General features: G+C 45.9%; 1 protein-coding gene across 1 annotated transcript in view; it reads right to left on the bottom strand.

Moving 5' to 3' along the window:
* Positions 1-14,956: 14,956 nt before the first annotated feature.
* Positions 14,957-21,683, bottom strand: part of SLC13A1 (solute carrier family 13 member 1) — an 85,427-nt gene continuing 78,700 nt past the window's right edge. The window contains exons 14-16 of the mRNA XM_081211645.1: positions 19,158-19,319; positions 18,243-18,380; positions 14,957-17,194 (exon numbers count right to left, since the gene is read on the bottom strand). Coding sequence (XP_081067771.1) covers positions 17,057-17,194; positions 18,243-18,380; positions 19,158-19,319 — 438 coding nt within the window. The 3' untranslated portion in view covers positions 14,957-17,056. The remainder of the gene's footprint in view (positions 17,195-18,242; positions 18,381-19,157; positions 19,320-21,683) is intronic.

Here is a 21,683-nt window from a genome sequence, read left to right on the forward strand (position 1 = left end):
CCAGAATTCAAAAGCATCCATTCTTCGGCGATCAGCCTTCTTTATGGTCTAGCTCTCACTTCTATACCTCACTACTGGAAAAATCATAGCTTTAACTATACTGACCTTTGTCGGCAAGGTGATGTCTCTGCTTTTTAAGATGCTGTCAAAGTTTGCCATCGCTTTTCTCCCAAGAAGCAGGCGTCTTTTAATTTCGTGGCTACTGTCACCATCTGCAGTGATCATGGAGCCCAAGAAAGTAAAATCTCTCACTGCCTCCATTTCTTCCCCTTCTATTTGCCAGGAGGTGATGGGACTAGTAGGAGACCCCTATTTTCATTGGAGAAATGGAGTTATGAGACCCCTGAGCCAAGGAGATAAGTAACTATACAACGTTTAGAAGACATCTAAAAGCAGCCCTGTATAGGGAAGGGTTTTAATGTTTATTGTTTTATTATCTTTTTAGATATGTTGGAAGCCACCCAGAGTTGCTGGGGCAGTCCAGTCAGATGGGTGGGGTATAAATAGTATAATTATTTATTGTTGTTGTTATCCTTGTTATGGAATAGGACGTCCCTATTTCTGTCGAAGAAATGTTGGAGGGCATGCTTCCTTTCCTGTCAACATATAGCTCCCTGGTGAGTCTCTTCTACCCATTCATCCATCACAGATCTGTCATAACACCATTTTGATCCACTAATTAATTGTTCATTTGAATAGTCATGTTGAAGCAGCCATGCGTCCCTTGGGAAGTTCTCCTCTCCCCTAGGCCAGAATGGAGAGGGAGTGGTGGGCCAACTGGCATGGGTCTACAGTTTTAAAGTGGCCTATTCCAAGTCCCTCTGGTAGAGGCAAAGGGGGACCCTTTGGTAAATATTACTGAAATGTGGTTTACATTTCCCATCTGGCCTGGGCCTATTACCAGCTTTGCACAGTCATGCCCTCTCCACCTTTAAATGCTGCTGCTGCACCGTCAAACATGTATAAAAATAGGGCATGTGCCTTTGGTGTACCCTGGCATAGTTTCTTATTATGCTGCTGTAAGTCTGAATTGTGAAGGTGGAGGCGAACATTGCATGACAGCCCGAAGAAGAGATTCAGTTGTGTCTCCAACATAATTATGTGCAGAGTGCAACTTGCAACTTAAAATTCCTTGGATTATGCTGCCCCTGCTACTAAATTTCTTTCTCTTACCTTTCCAACAAATTTAACGGCTTGGCTTTTTTTTTAAAGCTGCAGTACAAATTGACTCATTAGAACTGGGCAGTATATGTCAGCCATCATATCTGACAATTCTATGTTCCTCATATTCATCAGCCTAAACGTGAGCTGGTGTTTGGCTGCAAGCGTGACGAGTTTTCCAGGACTTCAGTTGTATGTTCAAATGTCCATTTTCTTTGTAAAAGCATTGGGAGGGAAATAATAGCGGCAAGTGAAGGAAGAGGGAAGGATAGAAAAAGCAGAAATGAAGGAAGGGACAGAATTGCAAAGCTTATCTTAATCAGCATTGTCCAGGGCAGGGCTTTTCCCAGCGGGAACTTGATTCTATCCCTCTCAGGTGGGTGCCCATTGCCATTATAAGGGAGCAAGGGAGATATTCATGGTGAGTTCTGGCACCTCTTTTTCTAGAAAAAGACCACTGGTCCGGGGTATATTTCTTCATATGATATCACAGATTGCCCAAAGCCATTTCACACATGAGATCTTTTAGGTGCACCCATAAAATGTTTTGTTCCCTTATGCCAGGCATAGGCAAACTTGGCCCTCCAGATGTTTTGGGACTACAACTCCCATCATCCCTGACCAGGCGTCCTGTTAGCTAGGGATGATGGGAGTTGTAGTCCCAAAACATCTGGAGGGCCAAGTTTGCTTATGCCATAGAATATATGGAAACACAATGCATGAACACCACCAATCTGTGTTTAAAATGTTGGGTATTATACAGGGTCAGGGAACCTCTAGCCCTCCAGATGTTCTTGGACTCCAACCCTGTTCATCCCATACCATTGCCCATGCTGGCCAAGGCTGGTGGGAGCCTACAACATATGAAAAGTCACAAATTCACTATCCCCGCTAGGTAGTACATTTACCGGAGAACCTGGATTGGCAAACACAGCTTTTGATCAAGGGCAGGGCTGTCTTACCCATAGACACTAGGGGTGCAGGGCACCCGGGTGCTGGGCTCTCAGGGGCACCAGGTTGAGAGCCCGGGGCCTGAGAGTTGAGTCCGGGGAAGAGCCCACCCATCGGTCAGAGCGCTGTGGCAGGCTCTTCTGCTGCGGGCAACTCTGTGCCGCGAGTTTGGCGGCGACCGAGCCCGCAAGACACCGAGGTGGCTGGCCAGCTCCGTCCTCCTGCGCACCTGGGACTGGGCAATCTGGGGGTTGCACACCGGGCGGATCTTTGCACCCTGGCACCGCATATGCTTAAGACAGCCCTGATGATGGGTCACAGCTGGTATAGTGGTCGGACCAGAAGCTGAGAATTGCCTTGTCCCAGTCATTAGGCTCGGCTCTTAGGCAAGACTTAATCTCTCAGCTTCATTCTACACTGTTCCCTGGATCCATAATATCGTGATAAAAATGAAACTGGACTATCTTACAGAGCAATTTGAAGGATGGGCAAGATTACATCAGAAGTATTTATAATATTCCCTGGGGAACAACAGTGGGAGTGGGCTTTTGCACTCTTGCTAGCAGGCTTCTCAGAAGCATAGCATTGGTCACTGGGTGCTAGATGAGACAAATTTTTGATCTGATCCGATAGGACTCTTACATATGTATGTATATATATGTATATATGTCTATCTATCTATCACTATCTCTACAAACAAACATGGAGTATTGTTTTAATATTTCCATGACTGTTGAATCATAGGAAAATGACAAAGATTTCTGTAGCACATTAAAAATGGACAGAATATTGTGACATAATATAAATTGGTTTTAATGTTCATTAAGTGGCAGATGTGAGGGAAATTAGTGGTCCTATATAAAAAAGCAACACATATTTATTTGCAATGGAGCCACAAATTGCAATTTTTTTTACAAGAGATGCACCACCACCCCTAAGAGAAATAAAATCTTCAGTGACAATTGGTTTCAACACTGAGTGACAGCACCAGGTTCAAGTAAAGGACAGGATTCCTTTTTGCCAAAGGAATAAATTTTAAAATACACTTGATACTGAAAGACAAGAATGGTAGATACATTTTTACTAAAGGGACAAGGAATGATAATAAAAATTAACTGTTGGACATGTATATGCCACAAACTTGGAGCAACTTGATTTTATTCAAAGTGTATTATGTAGATTCAGTAAGGACTCAGTTATGCAGCTGCAAATAAAATGTTTTAAGTACATTCTACAAATGTGACACTAGATGGTGATGGTGAGCTATGGCAAATTCAATATGTTTTTCAAAAAGTTTTTTTGAAAAGCATTTTCACAATGCTTCTTATATGTGTCTAGATTCCACCTAAATTTGCAGAGGGAGAACCCATACTAGGGGGCAACTTCTACCTTAATATACGAGGAGTCTCTCTATAAGACGTGAGAAAGGGAGGAACTTTTTAGTGACCAACCAACTATTTACAGAAAGCATAGTAGAAACCCTACAATTCTATCTGAAGAGAAATGACAATGACAACACCAATTTTACCAACCATTGGGATGCTATGAAAGCAGTGAAAAGAGGTATCCATATTAAAGAAAAATCATGTATTAAAAAACAAACCTCTACAACATTTCCAGACTTGAAATGGAAATTACTGTTCTACTAACTAAATATAAAAGTTCAGATTCAAAACACCTCCTCAGAGTGATTCCAAGCAAAACTACGAGGGCTCCTGATAAGGCATTTAGCTATGCAATGGGTGGTGCTGTAGTCTACACCACCGAGCCTCTTAGGCTTGCCAATCAGAAGGTCAGCAGTTCAAATCCCCGTGATGGGGTGAGCTCCCATTGCTCTGTCCCAGCTCCTGCCAACCTAGCAGTTCGAAAGCACGTCAAAGTGCAAGTAGATAGGTACTGCTCTGGCGGGAAGGTAAACGATGTTTCCGTACGCTTTGGCTTCCATCACGGTGTTCTGTTGCGCCAGAAGCAGTTTAGTCATACTGGCCACATGACCCGTAAAGCTGTCCATGGACAAACGCCAGCTCCATTGGCCTGAAAAGCGAGATGAGTGTCACAACCCCATAGCCGCCTTTGACCAAACTTAATCGTCCAGGGCTCCTTTACCTTTACCTTTTTACCTTATCTGTTAACATTATTGTTCCGGGGTCACATGGAGGGGGTAGTCAAGGCAGAACAGGGAAATCATGGGAGTATTTATTTATTTATTTATTCATTTCAAGAAACTTTATATACAGCTTGATTATAAGGGGTTTACAAAAATATAAAATAAAGCATGAAAATTCTCGATCTAAAACAGTTTGGTATTTAAAGACATTTGGAAGGTGATTAAAGTCAAGGGTAGCTGGAAAGAAAAATGACATAGAAAGAAAAGAAAAGAAAAGAAAAGAAAAGAAAAGAAAAGAAAAGAAAAGAAAAGAAAAGAAAAGAAAAGAAAAGAAAGCAAAAGGTGGCTATTGCACAGTTGATGCCCAGTGTGGAAGCAGCCCTGATTACTGCAATTTCAGTTCAACCTTTGCTGACCTTTTCCTGAGTACCAAACTCCCTATCGATTTAAAAACTAGTCTTTGCTCAGTAAAGTTTACCGGCTTAGGGACTGAGTTGTGAAGTTATGGAACTGAGTGGCTGATCATGGTGGTTTAATTTGTCCTTTCCCAATGAGATAGCATCAGAGCCTCAATTATTTCTCCCATATGGGTAAGCAATCAGAGTGGTTATAAAGGAGCCTACAGACCTACATTAAAGCCCTGCTTTCTGCTGAGGCCACACAATCTAATGTCAGAGACTGAGGGAAACATTAACAAATGTATCATTTATGGACATATTTAAGCACCGTATTTTTCGCTCTATAAGACGCACCAGACCACAAGACGCACCTAGTTTTTGGAGGAGGAAAACAAGGAAAAAAATATTCTGAATCTCAGAAGCCAGAACAGCAAGAGGGATCGCTGCGCAGTGAAGCTGTGCAGCCTGCATTCGCTCCATAAGATGCACACACATTTCCCCTTACTTTTTAGGAGGGAAAAAGTGAGTCTTATAGAGCAAAAAATACGGTATGTCTCTGATCTTCTGGGGCATGTTAATAGTTCATCCGTTGGATTGAAAGAAGCCTCCAAATTAGTCAGATAGTAAACCTAAATGAGAAATCCACCATACAAATGACTCCATCTTTCACAAGCTGCTTAAAAGCAATGTGTTGAAATTCTCACTAAGGATTTGAGCTGACGGACATTATCCACTTTTTACTGCATTTGTTTCAGGGAAGTAAAATACCTGGCTGCCCATGTATGTGGAAATATCTTCATGTGATGGAACAATGAAAATATATTGTACATCTTGCAAGACAGTATGTCAGCTGGGGACACTTTATTCACCTGCCAGACAAATCTCATTTTTTAAAAAAAAATAAAAAAAACCAGCAGTTATTTGTTTAAAATTCTGCTCACTGGGATTGCCTGTTGAGATAACGATTTCATTTGGGTGATGAGAGATGTGCTTATATTTTTCACTGCCAGGAACTATCTAGACAAACAACAACAATAATAAACATACAGCTGAATAATTTGCAGGAGGAAAAATAATAACAGTTGACATTATACCATCCCACTGTGGGTCTTTGAGGATCAGCTGTCTGCTTTGCAGGCCCTTTCCACCTGGCCTGGGAAGGTGGAACCCTGACCATAGGAACCAACTGCTAGGGGCCGTGGGGGCATCAGTCCCCACAATAAAACATTTGAGGGGGCCACAAAGTTGATGGGCATTCCCATTCAAATGGTGTGTGTGCACTGTGTCGTGTGATCAATTACCTAGCCCCCTACAATATTTTATTCAAGTTGGCACCCCTGGCCATGACTGACTCCAGCTGCAAAAAGTTTAGGTGGCTGAACAGGCTCTTGCATTGGGGTATTGATTGACAGGGCATTGTTGTTGGGGGGGGTTTGCTGTTTTAATTGCCCTGTTTTAATTTAAAATGTTTCAAATTGTTTTTCTTTTTCTTTTGGAAAAGTTTTTATTGTTAAAATAATTCAGCGTTAATACACACATATTGCGAATATACAAGCATACAAACATACATTTCATGCAATCCTTAAAAATATTCAAACATACCTACACTCAGTCCCACAGATAATTCCTTTTCCCATCACCATCCACCACCCCTCACCCCACCTTTGTGTTAGACTTCCAATCTACTCAATTGCAATTTCTTTCCATTTCTATTACAGTGGTACCCCGCAAGACGAACGCCTCGCGAGACGAAAAACTCGCAAAACGAAAGGTTTTTTCATTTTCGAGTTGCCTCGCAAGACGAATTTCCCTATGGGCTTGCTTCGCAAAACGAAGCTTGCCCCGGGGACAGCGGGTCTTCTCTTTTGAAGCAAGGGGCTGGGGGGAGATAGCGATCTCCCTGCAGCCCCTTGCTGCAAAAGACGTCCGGGGAAAGCGGGGAAGCGAAGCGCTTCGCTTCCCGCTGCCCCCGGACCTCTTCTGAAGCAAGGGGCTGGGGGGAGATAGCGATCTCCCTGCAGCCCCTTGCTGCAAAAGACGTCCGGGGGAAGCGGGGAAGCGAAGCGCTTCGCTTCCCGCTGCCCCCGAACCTCTTCTGAAGCAAGGGGCTGGGGGGAGATAGCGATCTCCCCGCAGCCCCTTGCTGCAAAAGACGTCCGGGGGAAGCAGGAAGCGAAGCGCTTCGCTTCCCGCTGCCCCCGAACCTCTTCTGAAGCAAGGGGCTGGGGGGAGATAGCGATCTCCCCGCAGCCCCTTGCTGCAAAAGACGTCCGGGGGAAGCGGGGAAGCGAAGCGCTTCGCTTCCCGCTGCCCCCGAACCTCTTCTGAAGCAAGGGGCTGGGGGGAGATAGCGATCTCCCTGCAGCCCCTTGCTGCAAAAGACGTCCGGGGGAAGCGGGGAAGCGAAGCGCTTCGCTTCCCGCTGCCCCCGAACCTCTTCTGAAGCAAGGGGCTGGGGGGAGATAGCGATCTCCCTGCAGCCCCTTGCTGCAAAAGACGTCCGGGGGAAGCGGGAAGTGAAGCGCTTCGCTTCCCGCTGCCCCCGAACCTCTTCTGAAGCAAGGGGCTGGGGGGAGATAGCGATCTCCCTGCAGCCACTTGCTGCAAAAGACGTCCGGGGGAAGCGGGAAGCGAAGCGCTTCGCTTCCCGCTGCCCCCGAACCTCTTCTGAAGCAAGGGGCTGGGGGGAGATAGCGATCTCCCTGCAGCCCCTTGCTGCAAAAGACGTCCGGGGGAAGCGGGAAGCAAAGCGCTTCTTCCCCGCTTCCCCCGGACGTCTTTTGCAGCAAGGGGCTGCGGGGAGATCGCTTCTCCCGGTGCTCCGAAGCCGGGCGGGGGGCAGGGGACACCTCCGGCCGCCGCGGGGACACCTTTTGAAGGCAGGCGGGGGGGGAGCAAAGACTTTCGCCCCCCGCCCGCCTTCAGAAGAGGTCCAGGACCTCTTCTGAAGGCTGGCGGGGGGCAAAAGTCTTTGTCCCCCCTGCCTGCCTTCCATGGGGCTTTTAAATCGCCCCGGACAGCGGAGAAGTCCTCCGCTGTCCGGGGCGATTTTAAAATGCCGCCCGCCAGCATTTTAAGATCGCCCGGACAGCGGAGAAGTCCTCCGCTGTCCCGGGGTTTTTTAAAATGCTGGGGGTGGGAAGAAAAGCCCTTGTCCCCCCCCCAGGCTTCAGAAGAGGTCCGGGGACAGACTGTCCCCGGACCTGGTCTGAAGGCGGTTTCCCTAGGAACGCATTAATTGATTTTCAATGCATTCCTATGGGAAACCGTGCATCGCAAGACTAAAAAACCGCAAGACGAAGAGATTTGCGGAACGAATTAATTTCGTCTTGCGAGGCACCACTGTACTTTCTTTCACACACCTTTAACCTAATTTCATGCTTCTTTTTCTATTACACATTGTTATCCGCCTTATTTAGTATTTCAGTATTCAAAATGGAACTTGTTTATTCTAATAGGAGTTCTGATTTTTCGATATGGTTTTGCAAGTATCCTTTAAACACCTTCCAGTCCCTATCTATCTTCTCTTTTGAGATCCTTCCAATTTCTCCCATTGTTTTGGATATATTGTAGTACTCCAATAATTTGGCAGGCCACTCTATTTTTGTTGGTATAATACCACATTTCCAATTTTTCGCAATCAATAGCCTTGCGGCTACTTTTGCACACAAATATAATGTCTTGTCTTCTTCCTTTAGACTTCCTGGTACTATTCCCAATAGAAAACCTCCTGGTGTTTTCCTAAATGAATATCTAAACATTTTTTTTTCATTTCGTTATATATTGTTTCCCAAAATTGTTTGATGTTTAAACAATTCCACCATATATGTATCATAGTACCTTTTCCAGTGTTGCATCGCCAGCAGACATCGCTACAATTTTTATTCATTTTTGCTATTCTTTCAGGTGTTAAATACCATCTATGTTGTATTTTAAGGTAATTTTCTTTCAATATATAACACATAGTGAATTTCATATCTTATTTCCACAATTTTTCCCATTGTTTTCAAATTGTTTTTCAACTTCTTTTAACTTGTGTGTTTTTAAATTTGGGGTTTTAGTTGTTTTTACATTAAGGGATGTAGGATGTTCCTGGGAAGAGAGGAGATCAGAGGTGACCTTGATTGCAGTACTTCTGGGCAAGGGGAGGTATGGTGTGGGTAGGGGTGGGGCAGGCTGGGTAAGGGGCAGTGACTGTGCTGTGTGACAGCCCCTCTTCCAATCTGGGGAATTGCGGTTGTTCTTTCAGCCAGCTCTCAGGTCTGCGGCTGCTGTTGCTGAGTGCCAGGTCAACTCAGAGTAAGACCTCTCTCATCCATGATCTGATTATGGATTGCCAGTCTCCCCTTCTTGGGCAAGATGATGGTGTGGTCATGGACCAGATCCAGCCACCCTTGTAGGAAACTGATTTTCTAGATCCATTTCAATTGGGGTTTAGGCATGGAAACTGCTTTGGTTGCCCTGTATGATGAGCTCCCTTGGGAAAGAGACAGGGGAAACGTGTCCTTGTTCATTCTCCTTGACCTCTCAGGGGCTTTTGATACCATCAACCACAATATATTTCTGGAGTGGCTGTCCAAGTTACTGTGGTTCTAGCCTTACTTGGATGGTCATTTCAGGAGGGTGATGTTATTGGTTTCAGAACTCACAGGGTTAAGGAGTTCAGTGTGACGTCTCTTTCCTGAGACGTGGTTAGAAACACTTAAGGGAGTGGTTTGACGCTAAGTGTGTCAGTCTGGTTTCGCTTTTGCGGAGAGAGGACGCAAGATGTGTGCGTTGTCACCGGGAGAGATTTAAGACATGTTTTACTTCATGATTAAAGGCTAACAAGATAAGGAACGCCTTTGTGTCTGCTCTGAATTTATTATCCACATGCTGCAATTGCTTTACCGCTGTGTTTACTCTGCTACCGGCAAGAGGCAGAGGCAGGAAGGATCTTGGGATCAGCACGGACAGACAGCAGAGCTGCGCAAAGGGAAGCATGCTGGACTCCAAGTTTGTTTTTCTTGGAACTCATGGCAACTTCGGCCTCTCCGTTGCCATAGGTTATGGATGCTTGCCAACGCTTTGAAGCATTGCAGGAACGTCCCACATGTGGGGGATGCCAGCAGGAAAGTTGCTGGGGCCAGCCGGAGCTGTCTTTGAGGCTGGAAGGAGCTCGCTGGGAGGAGAAGCCGATCTGCCAGAGGCTGGAGGAAGCTGATGCTGTCGTGAGTAAGCTTACCCCGGGGGAGAAGGAGATGGCTCAGTCCCAGGAACATGGCTTTGAGCTTAAGCTGCCATGTGCGAAGTTAACAAGCCAAACGTGGTTGGAGTGGAGTTATTTAACAGAGTTGTCCCTAGTTGGAGCCAAGCTCTGGGAATTGGTCCAACCGATGTCTTCGTCAGCTGGGGCGGTTGCAAGCCAACGTGAAGCTGAGGAGCGTGTGCTTACTTTTCTGGCTGAGAATGTAAGTGCTGATTTAAGGCCTATAGTTCTGGATGCAAGGAAACCTGCGGTCGCTTGGCTAGCTCTCCAGGAAGTGTGCAATGCTGGGGGCGGAAGCAAGGGCCGGGAGAGGGCTGCATCGAAACAGGGAAGGCAAGAGGGCACTGACCACCTTCGTGGAAGCCGGTGCACAGCTGGGAAAGGCTGTGGGACCCCTGAGGGGGACGAAGGGACTATTGCCACTGCTGCTGTTGCTGCCAGTTTTGCAGAGTCTAAAAGCTGTGCAGGTGATGCAACGTGTCTGCGTGAGGAGCTTGGAGAGAGGCAAGCTGCTGGGGGCCCTTTACCCACCACTGGGGGTGCAGGAAAGCGTCCTGGGAGCCCTGGGAGCAGTGGGGGGGCGGTGAGCAGTAAAAGCACAGAAAAGCCTCTTTTTCCAAAGGCTGCCAAGAGTTGTTTGCGTCGTAAGTCGAAGCCTGGGAAACAGGACAGAGCTAGATGCTCCAAGGCCAGCCATCTGCTGCAGAGGGAGATAACGGCTGCAGAGTTGTCTGGGAACTCTGAGATAAGTCCAGTCTTCGGAGCAACGGAAGAAGTTGCGGTTTCAGAGGCTGCCAAGGACAGGGGCGGCAGCGGGACGTTTGTTGGCTTGGCAACGCTACAGAACAATGCCAGCAGGGACACAGCTGTGAGGTGGATTGTTGATTCGGGAGTGAGTCATCACCTCATTGGGGCGCCATCTGCTGGGAGGCTGCGGAATTGCAGGGCTGTTTCTCCTGAAATGACTGTTACATTAGCTGATGGCACAAAACGGACAGTTTCTAATGCTGCAAATGTATATGTTTCTGTTTTGCAGGCGGAGCTGGAGTGTTTCATTGTACCAGGGATGAAGTGTTGCCTGTTATCGATACCTGCTCTGGTGAAGCAGGGCTACAAAATTTGTTTTGAAAATGATAACTGTTCCATTTTCAGAGGGGGGAGACAACTTGTCAACGTGGAATGCAAGAACAATCTCTTTGTTCTGGAAACACCTCTGGAGGGTGGGGGGAATGCTGGAAAAGCACAGGCGCAGTGTGCTAGTGTTCCCAGCCATGATTCATGTGTTCATATATGGCACAAGAGAATGTCTCATGCTTGTTTGGAAGATGTTAAAAGATTGCCCGGCTGCACCAAAGGTTGTAAAATCACACCATGTGAGGGATCCCTAGTGTGCAGGGCATGCAGCAAGGTTCAAAGGTGCAGGTTTCCCGGGGTAAAGAGGGTAACCACAAAACCTTTTGAGTTGGTTCACACAGATCTTACAGGACCCATGAAGTGTGAGAGTCTGGGTGGGGCCAGGTTTCTGCTGACAGTGGCAGATGATTTTTCTCAGAATTTATGGTGTTTTTCTCTCAGGTCACAGAGGGAGGCGGCACAACTCATCCAGGATTGGGTTGCGGAGGTGGAACTAAGGTTCTCCACCAAGGTGCAAGAGTTCAGGAGCGACCGTGGGTCACAGTTCACTGGGTCTGCTCTGAAGGAATTCTTCAAGGAAAAGGGAATTCGTCACCAGGTGACGGGTGCAAAGTCTCCTCAAGAGAGAGGCGTGGCAGAGCACAGGAGTGAAGCACTGGCTGAAGTTGTCAGGGTTTTACTGTGTGACTCTGGGCTGCCTCAGAGCTTTTGGAGTGAGGCTTGGAAATTTGCCAGCTTTGTTTTTAACAGGTCCTACAATCACACTGTAGGTGACACACCGTATTCTCTGTTGCACAAGAGGAAGCCACAGGTGCATTTCTTCCGTTCGTTTGGTTCCAAGGCTTCAGTGCCGATACCAACAGCGCAACGGAAGGAGGGTGGTCCAAGGTTCCAGACATGATCTTCTGTGGGTATGATCCTGCAACAAATGGGTGGAAGTTTGCATACCCAGAGGGTGATCAGACCAAGCTGCTGGTCAGCAAGCATGCTGAGTTCTTTGAGCAGGGTGGTTGGTCACGGCCTAAGGTTGGTTCTGATTTTCTCTCAGAATGCTTGTCCGATTCTGAGGGGGAAGAAAGGGAGGAAGGAGAGGCAGAGGCGGAGCCTGTTGCTGTAGTTGCTGGTAGGTTTCTGGATGAAACATCTGCTTTGGATCCATTCCAGTCTGGCTTCCGTGCTGGTCATGGGACCGAGACGGCTCTGGTCGCCCTAACAGATGATCTCCGCAGAGAGCTGGATCGAGGCGGGTCGGGGCTGCTGATTCTTCTAGATCTGTCAGCAGCCTTTGACATGGTCGATCACGAACTCCTGGACCACCGCCTTGCCGACGTGGGGATCCAGGGCACAGTCCTTCAATGGCTGCGCTCGTTTCTCTCTGATCGGGGACAGAGGGTGGTGCTTGGGGGGGAATTGTCATCGCGTCACTCCTTGGTGTGTGGAGTGCCTCAGGGTGCGATTCTCTCCCCGATGCTTTTTAACATCTTTATGTGCCCCCTCGCCCAGCTTGTCCGGAGTTTTGGGCTGGGTTGCCATCAGTATGCTGATGACACCCAACTCTATCTGTTGATGGATGGCCATCCTAACTCGGCCCCAGACACACTGACCAGATGTCTGGAAGCTGTGGCTGGATGGTTACGTGGGAGCCGGTTGAAGTTAAATCCTTCGAAGACAGAGGTCCTCTGGCTGGGGCGGGACGATATGGGATCGAGGGGGCAACTCCCATCTCTTGCGGGGGCGCAATTAGTGCCAGCACCGTCCGTTAAGAGTTTGGGTGTAATCTTCGATACCTCCCTCTCTATGGAGGCGCAGATTATAGCTATAACAAAGGCGGCATTTTTCCATCTCCGCCAAGCTAAGCAGTTGGCCCCTTATCTCTCTCGCCCTGACCTAGCCACTGTGATCCATGCGACGGTCACCTCCAGACTGGATTATTGTAACTCGCTCTACGTGGGGCTGCCCTTGAGACTGACCCAGAAACTCCAGCGGGTGCAGAATGCCGCGGCGAGACTCCTTATGGGGTCTTCGTTGCGAGATCACATTCATCCAGTACTATACCAGCTGCACTGGCTCCCGGTGGAGTACAGGATCAGGTTTAAGGTGCTGGTTTTAACCTTTAAAGCCCTATACGGCCTAGGACCCTCGTACCTACGGGACCGCCTCTCCTGGTATGCCCCACAGAGAAACCTACGGTCTGCAAATAATAACACCCTCAAGGTCCCAGGCCTCAGAGAGGTTAGGCTGGCCTCAACTAGAGCCAGGGCCTTCTCGGCTGTGGCTCCAACCTGGTGGAATGCTCTGTCACAAGAGACTAGGGCCCTGCGGGACCTGACATCTTTCCACAGGGCCTGCAAGACAGAGTTGTTCCGCCAGGCCTTTGGTCAGGGCGTAGCTTAACTCCCTCCTCTGGCAACCTGCACAGAATTTTGTTTAATCGGTTGCCATCAATTTGATTTTAACTAATTTTATAATGAAATATTTTTAGAATGTGTTATTATTTGATTGTTTATTTGATTGTTGTTAGCCGCCCTGAGCCCGGCTTAGCTGGGGAGGGCGGGATATAAATAAAATTTATTATTATTATTATTATTATTAGACCAGGTTGCTGTTGATGGTCAGGCACAGGGGTGGGTTTCTCCACAGGTTAAGATGGAACCCAAGAGTGAGCCTTCATCTCCTGTTAGCCAAGTGCAGGAGGCCCGAAGACGCAGCAAGTCAGAGGGGGAGTCTTCTGAGCTTGCTGGAGACACACTTGCTGATCCCAGTGGGTCAGGAGGAGCGCCCGAGGTTGTGCTCCGGCGGTCAACTCGGACCACAAAGGGGATTCCACCTGAGAGGTTTCAGGTCACCAGTGCGTGGGTTGGTTTCGCACAGTGTGATTCTGGGAGTGTGGAAGGGATTCAACAATTGCCTGGGATAGATGCCAGTGGGAGGCAAAAGGCAATGGGAGGTGAGTTGAACTCAAAGAGGTCTGTAAATAGGGGTTCACAGTTTCCCTCAGGATTCGTGACGAGAGGGGGTGTTATTGGTTTCAGAACTCACAGGGTTAAGGAGTTCAGTGTGACGTCTCTTTCCTGAGACGTGGTTAGAAACACTTAAGGGAGTGGTTTGACGCTAAGTGTGTCAGTCTGGTTTCGCTTTTGCGGAGAGAGGACGCAAGATGTGTGCGTTGTCACCGGGAGAGATTTAAGACATGTTTTACTTCATGATTAAAGGCTAACAAGATAAGGAACGCCTTTGTGTCTGCTCTGAATTTATTATCCACATGCTGCAATTGCTTCACCGCTGTGTTTACTCTGCTACCGGCAAGAGGCAGAGGCAGGAAGGATCTTTGGATCAGCACGGACAGACAGCAGAGCTGCGCAAAGGGAAGCGTGCTGGACTCCAAGTTTGTTTTTCTTGGAACTCATGGCAACTTCGGCCTCTCCGTTGCCATAGGTGATGCTTGAGGAGTCCTCTTCAGCTTCATGGAGCCTTCAATGTGGTGTTCCTCAGGGTTCAATTTGATACCCCTATGCTGTTTACATCTACATGAAACTGCTGAGTAGGGTTATTTGGAGTTTTGGAGTACGTTGTCAGCAATATGCTGATGACACACAACTCTTCTTCTCTTCTACATCTGCAGGTGTGGCAGTGGCTGTGCTGGACCATTGTATTGCCTCAGTAATAGACTAGGCGAGAGCCCACAAACTAAAGCTCATTCCAAACAAGACTTTTAGTGGGCGGTTCCCTAGACCAAATGGATGGGAGGTTTCCTGTTCCTTATGGGGTTACACTCATTGGTTTGTTTTTGCTTTGGTTCTTGTTTTTATTATGCATTTTGTGTCCCATTATGTATTTTTATGTTGTGAATTGCCCTGTGATTTTGGATAAAGGGCAGAATACAAATTTAATAAAGAAGAATACACAATAATAGTAATAATAATAATACACAACACTCCAATGACATGTAACAACACATTTCACTTGAATTTCCACTTTTATTGTCATTTATAATTTGCTCTGTTCATAAAGGTAAAATGGCACATAAAACGTTATCATACCCAAACAAAACAGCCAGTGAAAATCCTCCCCATCGCAAGTTGCAAGTTTGGTCCATTATAAAAGCCCAAGTGATGCAACAGGACTTTCTGATATGACCTAAGATGACAGGGCTCCTGTTGTTTGTGAACTCTTTTACCTGGTGCAAATTAGCCTGGAGAGTTGCAAGATTAAAAACTGTTTGAGTCCACAGTATTCAAACCACTTCTTCTCAAACAGTGAGGTCAGGGTGTACACAGATGTAATAATAATAATATTAGCAATAACAATAATAAAAATAAAAATATTCACATGCATGCATTATTCCACACACCACATCTTTGTTGCAGAAAACACCAGTGTGATCTTGACATCAGTTGCAATATGAAGTTCTGCTTTGACTGCCTTGCACAGATAGAGTCCTACGGGGACACAAAAGCTGGTCCTGATTCTGACTCTGATCTGGGTGAGCAGAGCCTCAAACCAGAGATGCTTCACATCTGCTGCAATGCCAACACCCTCATGTATTGAAAGCTACACTTCTCTTTGCTGCCTGCCCCATTAACAGTGGATCGATCTAGTCCAGCAATCCCATTTCCCATGTCCCCACATACTACTATATGAATGCTATGCAGAGCTCCCATCTCTGCTAAGGTGCCTTACACCAAGTTGGACCAAGTCGATATTTTCTATTCTCCGGGGTTTTAAACAGGTGTCTTTTCCAACCCTAGCTAAAGAGGTTGAGGGATGAGCTTGGACTTTTTGTGAGTAATGTATGCCTTTGCCTCTGAGCAACAGCCCTTTCCCATCATTGTGGAGGCAATAGAGGGGAACCAGTCTAAAAAATGATACCTGGGCAGGTGATGGATAGATACAGTATGTGTGCCCTACCCAACTTGGTTTTTGTGTGGCTGGAATGTAGTCTACAGCACAAGGGTAAGTGTTGCATGAATTGCTGTGCCCACTCTGCCCCCCCCTTCACTAACATGTTACCCACAGCAGAATGTGCCCCTCAAGCTAAAAGAGGTCCCACACCCCTGGAATAATAGAAAAGGTGCTTAATATTTAGCTCAAGAAATACAGCAATAAGGATCCTATTGTCTCACACTTTGGCACATTTATTACTACGATTGATTCTGGCAGAACTAATTCAGACAGAATCAATACAATGTGGTAAGCTCTTCTGGTTTTAAAATAATAATACATAAACTCCCCATTGGATCATGATGGTTTCCCTCATCATCTCATGCCCATGACTGGATACTGTGTCTAGCTTCCAGTGCAGAACATGCTAGTTACCACACCTAGGTCTTCGTCATTTAAAATAGTTTAAAAAGTTTAAAATAGATTGCAATGAGCACACACGCGATTCCCAAACCCACATATCCCAGCAGCTGTGAGTGGTACGGAGGCAGAGAGGCAAGCTGCCTCTTCTCTGGCCGATGGGTAGTTCTTCCCACAGCATGATCATCTGAAATTTCAGTCATTCATTGATCGTCTCGGAAAAGATCTTCCTATCAGATTCCAGCAGCAACCATCCCCGGGCAAGTAGGCTTACGTGGAACAAGTGTATGGCGCAACATGCTCCACATGAAGTGATCATGTAGCTCTGACTTATAAGGCACTCATAGAATGCTTCAGTGCACATGTTGGGACTGGAAGACACATTGGCCATAAGCTTGAAATAATGGCCTTCCAGCATTTTAAAATCTATTGATCCAGCTATCTGTCCACCCACCCACCACGCTCTTATCCCAGCACCCCTATAGTCATAAACCTATATTATTTGGTGACCCTAAAAACAGTGGCAAATCAGCATTCATAATGAATGTGCATAACCGCCGTTGCAAACTTCCCAACCCTGATGAGTGAAATCCAGACTGATGGGACACTTGCACAGACTCGCTTGCCATTGCAGTATCGAGACTGCAAGAGTCGTGGTTTACCGTCTTCAGTGCAGATGTGTCGATCCTTGGGAAGAGTAAACAAGAAGCACGGCATGGGAAGGTGGATCGAGAAAAAGAAGCTGCTACTCCATTCTTAAAGTCCGGTTCTGTTAGCAATAGCAGGTGCCCAACTAGGATATGTATTGAGTTCAAACATGGGCACCCCCCATGTCATGACAGCAAGCATGACAACAGCAACTCCGATGATATTGATACCCAAACCAGCTTTTACCTAAAAGAAAAGGGGGAGGGTAAGGAGAGAATCCTTTTACCAATTGAAACAGAAAGCCGCAGTTTGATCAAGAAATTTTGCAAACTACAATTCGCACCACAGTTACGATCTGCAAGCTAGAAAATTCCAGGTTCAAATCTCAGAGTGGTCACAAACCCATCAGGCGGTTTTAGACAAGCCACTAGGTCTCTCATGAGGCAAGGATGTGATACAGAGGATGTCCTACAGAGCCAAAAAGGTTGCAGACCCCTGGATCAGAGTGATGGACTAGTATTACAGAGACATGAGTTTAAATTGTACCCAACCATGCAGCTTACTGAGTGACCTTGGGCCGCCTAAACCTCAGCCTAATCTCCCTCACAGGGTTGTTGTGACAAGAGGACAAGAGAAACAGTGTCATGCAGTGAAATTTTCCGTAGGGGGACAGTTAGGGTCAGAGGTGCCAGCTTGCAAGTGCAATTGTGGTGGTGGTGGTGGGGAGACATTGCGTGTGAGCATCGCACCTCCTTCCCAAAGCTGGACAGGCTTTGAGAAGCTGGCAGGAGGGCTTTTGGATCCCCTTGGAGCACCGTGCCTCCTTCTCTACTCTGATTTACTGGGAACTTTTAGGGGACTATCCTAGTCCACTCTCCGCAAGCCACTGGGGAGAACCATGTACTCTGCCTAGAGTTGCTTAGAGGAAAGGTGGTGTGTGTTAATTAAATAAACATCCTAGATGGTTTTTAAAGAGCATTAGACAAAATGGGTGTATGAGTGGCTGTAAGTCATGATGGCTGTGCAGAACCTGAATACTAGTTTCCGGACAGCAACAATAGAAAAGGACTATTGTCTTCAGGTCTTCCTCATGGGCTTTCTAGAGCCACCTGGTTGGTGTCTGTGGAAAGCAAGACACTGGACAAGATAAGATTTCTGGGCTCTTACTTCCTTAAGAATAAGTGAGATGGTGTATAATAAGGGTTCTGAGCACGCTGGAAAAGGATGCTATTATTATTACTCTTATTATTACAAAAGAAGTCAGCATGGTATGTGTTATTTGCCCTCGACTTACCATGTCGATAACTTTCAGGTGACCATATGCAAATACAATGGCATTGGGCGGATTTGCTACAGGTAGAAGGAACGCGAACGAAGTGCAGAGGGTGGAGGGGATCAATATATACAGGGGGTTCACATGGATGGCTTCAGCCTGTTAGAGGAAGAAACAGAAAGTCATGGTTCACATTCACGGAAAGAAGCACATATCTGAGACAGAATTAAAATGCAAGCTTAGAGCCAAAGGCTGCGATCACAAAAGCAGACATGGGGAACCAGGTGGTGCTAGACTACAATATCCACCATCGCCCCTGGCCATTGGCCATGGCTTCTGGGGCTGTCAGGAGCTGGATCTGCAGGTCCACAGGTTCCCTGCATGAACACATAATGTTAACTGAAGTATTTAAAGGACCCTGAACATATATACATACTTTACTAGGCTGAGGAGCAGAGCACCTTACAAGAGCCCATAGCTAAAATAGCCACGATGACCCCAATGATCTGTGGGATTTAAAGTCTTTAAAAATAAAATTGGATTTATAGAGGCAAAGTGAATACAGGCACGCAGAAAAGAAACCCGCAACCCTGAACACATAAAGATCCATGCAGTATCACGGTTTGTGCATTGGGACACATGCTTCCTTGAACGCAGTGGGACATAATTACTGATGCTTTATATTTGATTGCTATCCATAGGAAATATGCATCTTTTATTATTATTTCCTTGCTTCCATAGAACACCTATACACAACATCATACTCTTTAATCTAGAATTAACTAAACTACCACTCTCTGGTTCGATATTCCCAGCTCACTAAGTCAAACACACAGACACCCAATTAAAGCACATTTTGAAAGGGTGGAAACTCCATCTTTTTACTTATCTTTAACCACTTTAATTGTGAATGGGCAAACCAAACCAGTTACTCACCAATGGGGCTAGGATAGGCAAAAATATTGTGATAGTGGCAGGATTGCTGGCTACTTCAGTTATTGTGGTGACAATCAGGGATGAAATGAGGATAGTCAGCCATATGGGCAGTGATCCCAAAGGAGTTAATTTACTTCCTATCCACTCTGAGAGTTTTGAGACCTGTGAAAAGGAACGTTAGCACAGTTATCCGCCAATGTAATTTAATGCATACATATTTTTTCACAAGTACGGCATTTGCAGAATCTGTTAGCCTATCAATACACAGGATCGATACCTGTAACTGAACTCTAATAGGATTCCAGGCCCCCTCAATGTGTTTTCCTCCATATTAAATGAATGCCAAGATGCTCAACTTCTGGCAGATAATACATTTTCACCATGTAAATTGGGACTAGCCGTCATAGTGCCATCCAGCTGTTGTTGGATTCCCATCAGCCCCAGCCAATATGGCCAATGGGCATGGAAGGTGGGAGTTGTAGTCCAACAACATCTGACTACCCTTGATATAAATGGCTATGGGTGAAAGCCTATACACATTTACTATGGAGTAAGTCCCATTGAACTAATTGAGGCTGGCTTCTGAGTAGCACAACCTTGGGTATAAGTAAGCTGCATTCATGGTCAACCATGCTTTAGTCTTATGTCTGAACTTACTGTTGGTTTGTGAGGGGCTGCCAAACAGGATATCAAGCTACAGGCTGAAGCTGGTGAGTTTGTGCCAGCTTTGGTTTGCTGTTGTGTCTGAATTCACAAACCATTGACAAAAGAGTTGAGGCGGGGGTTCAAAAGAGGGCCCTCCAAACTGGTATTTGTGTGTGTGTTGTTGTTTTTGTGTGTGTGTGTTTGCAGATGTATTCTGTAACATGCCTTTGACAGAATAATAGTGCATTAATGGTGGAGTCTGTTTTATTAGTTCTGCAATGCTTTCCCAATGTTACCACATTATTTCCATCTGGATGGGCACTCTTGCACTACAGAACTATCAGGAAGTTTTTAATGTTTGATTATGTTTTTACATGTGTTTGAAGCTGCCCAGGGTGGCTGAGGCAACCCAGTCAGATAGGCGGGGTATAAATCATAAAATTATTATTATTATTATTATTATTATTATTATTATTATTATTATTATTATTATTTCTACTACTACTACTACTACTACTACAGGTAAACAATGCTGGTGGACAACAACAGAGGTTTAAATACACTATCAAGGCTAATCTCAAAAAATGTAATATAAACACAGACAACTGGGAAACACGGGCCTGTGAGCGCTCCAACTGCAGAACTGCCTTCACCAAAGGTGTCATGGACTTTGAAGAAACACGAATTCAGGACAAAAGGGAGAAATGAGCCAAGAGGAAGGAATGGAGGACAAATCCTTACTGTGATCAAGTCCCGCCAAGAAACCTATGTCCCCACTGTGGAAGGATGTGCGGATCCAAAATTGGCCTCCACAGTTACTTATGGACAAACTGTTAAGACCACATTCATGGAAGACAATCTTACTCAGCTACAAGTGATTGCCAAAGAAGAAGAAAAGTTAATGGATTTTAAAAGGAAACTATGGGACATGCACTACTGCAAAAAAAGCAGCAGTCACTGCCCCAAAACATTTTGCAGGAGCAGATGGTATTGCAAGTGTGTAACCACCCTGAAAACATCATAAGCACAAATCATATTAGCCATAGTTGCCATTTATAGTTATGGTTGACTATGGCTTCAAGGCCTATTTGGTTGGTTGCACAAAGGGAGAAGTGAACTGGGAGCAAAGGGGCTAAATGTTTGTGCAAGAAGCTTGTCATCATCTTGGCTTATGAAGCTAACTTTGTGCTGTGCTCATGGTCCAAGCAAGAGGCCACAACAAAGTCCACGCTACACGCACTCATCTTGTGGAGAAGAAGACATGTTGTAGGACCAAGGCACAAACCCTCCAGATGCTTGCTGAACTACAAGTTCCATGAGCATTAGTCAGGCTAGTTGGGGCTGGTTGGGAGCTGGAATCCAACAACATCCAGAAGGTGAAACTTAGTCACCTTCGGTATAGGAGATGGTCCTCTAAGCTACAAACAGCCAAAGCTGTTTGCCCAAAGCAGTTGAGACTATTCTTGACTTCATTGAATAAGGCTTAGCACACCACACTTCTGTGCATAATTTTTCTTTTTTTAAATCCTGATCCACACCTGGGTAATTTTATGGTCATATTTAAGAACAGTTTTATTTTAATGCTGCCAATTGTTTTTACAGCTGTTTTAAATCTTGACATGCTAATGCTTTATTTTATGAATTTGTAGCAAGCGGCAACACACTCCAGAAGGTGGACTAGGAATCTATTTAATGATAACGGTGATAATAACAGTCAAAACGAAACCGTTTTCAGAGACAACATTTTACCTAGCAAAGGAACTAACCCTCCGAATTCCCCCTAACTTCTCGAACAACAATTCCCTTCAATTTCTCACTTAACTGTTGTTCCATTAGACGATAAATATTACTAGTGGAATAACACTGGACAACTTTTCAGCT

This window comes from Podarcis bocagei (genome assembly GCF_964188305.1).
Source record: "Podarcis bocagei genome assembly, chromosome: 10".
Lineage (NCBI taxonomy): Eukaryota > Metazoa > Chordata > Lepidosauria > Squamata > Lacertidae > Podarcis > Podarcis bocagei.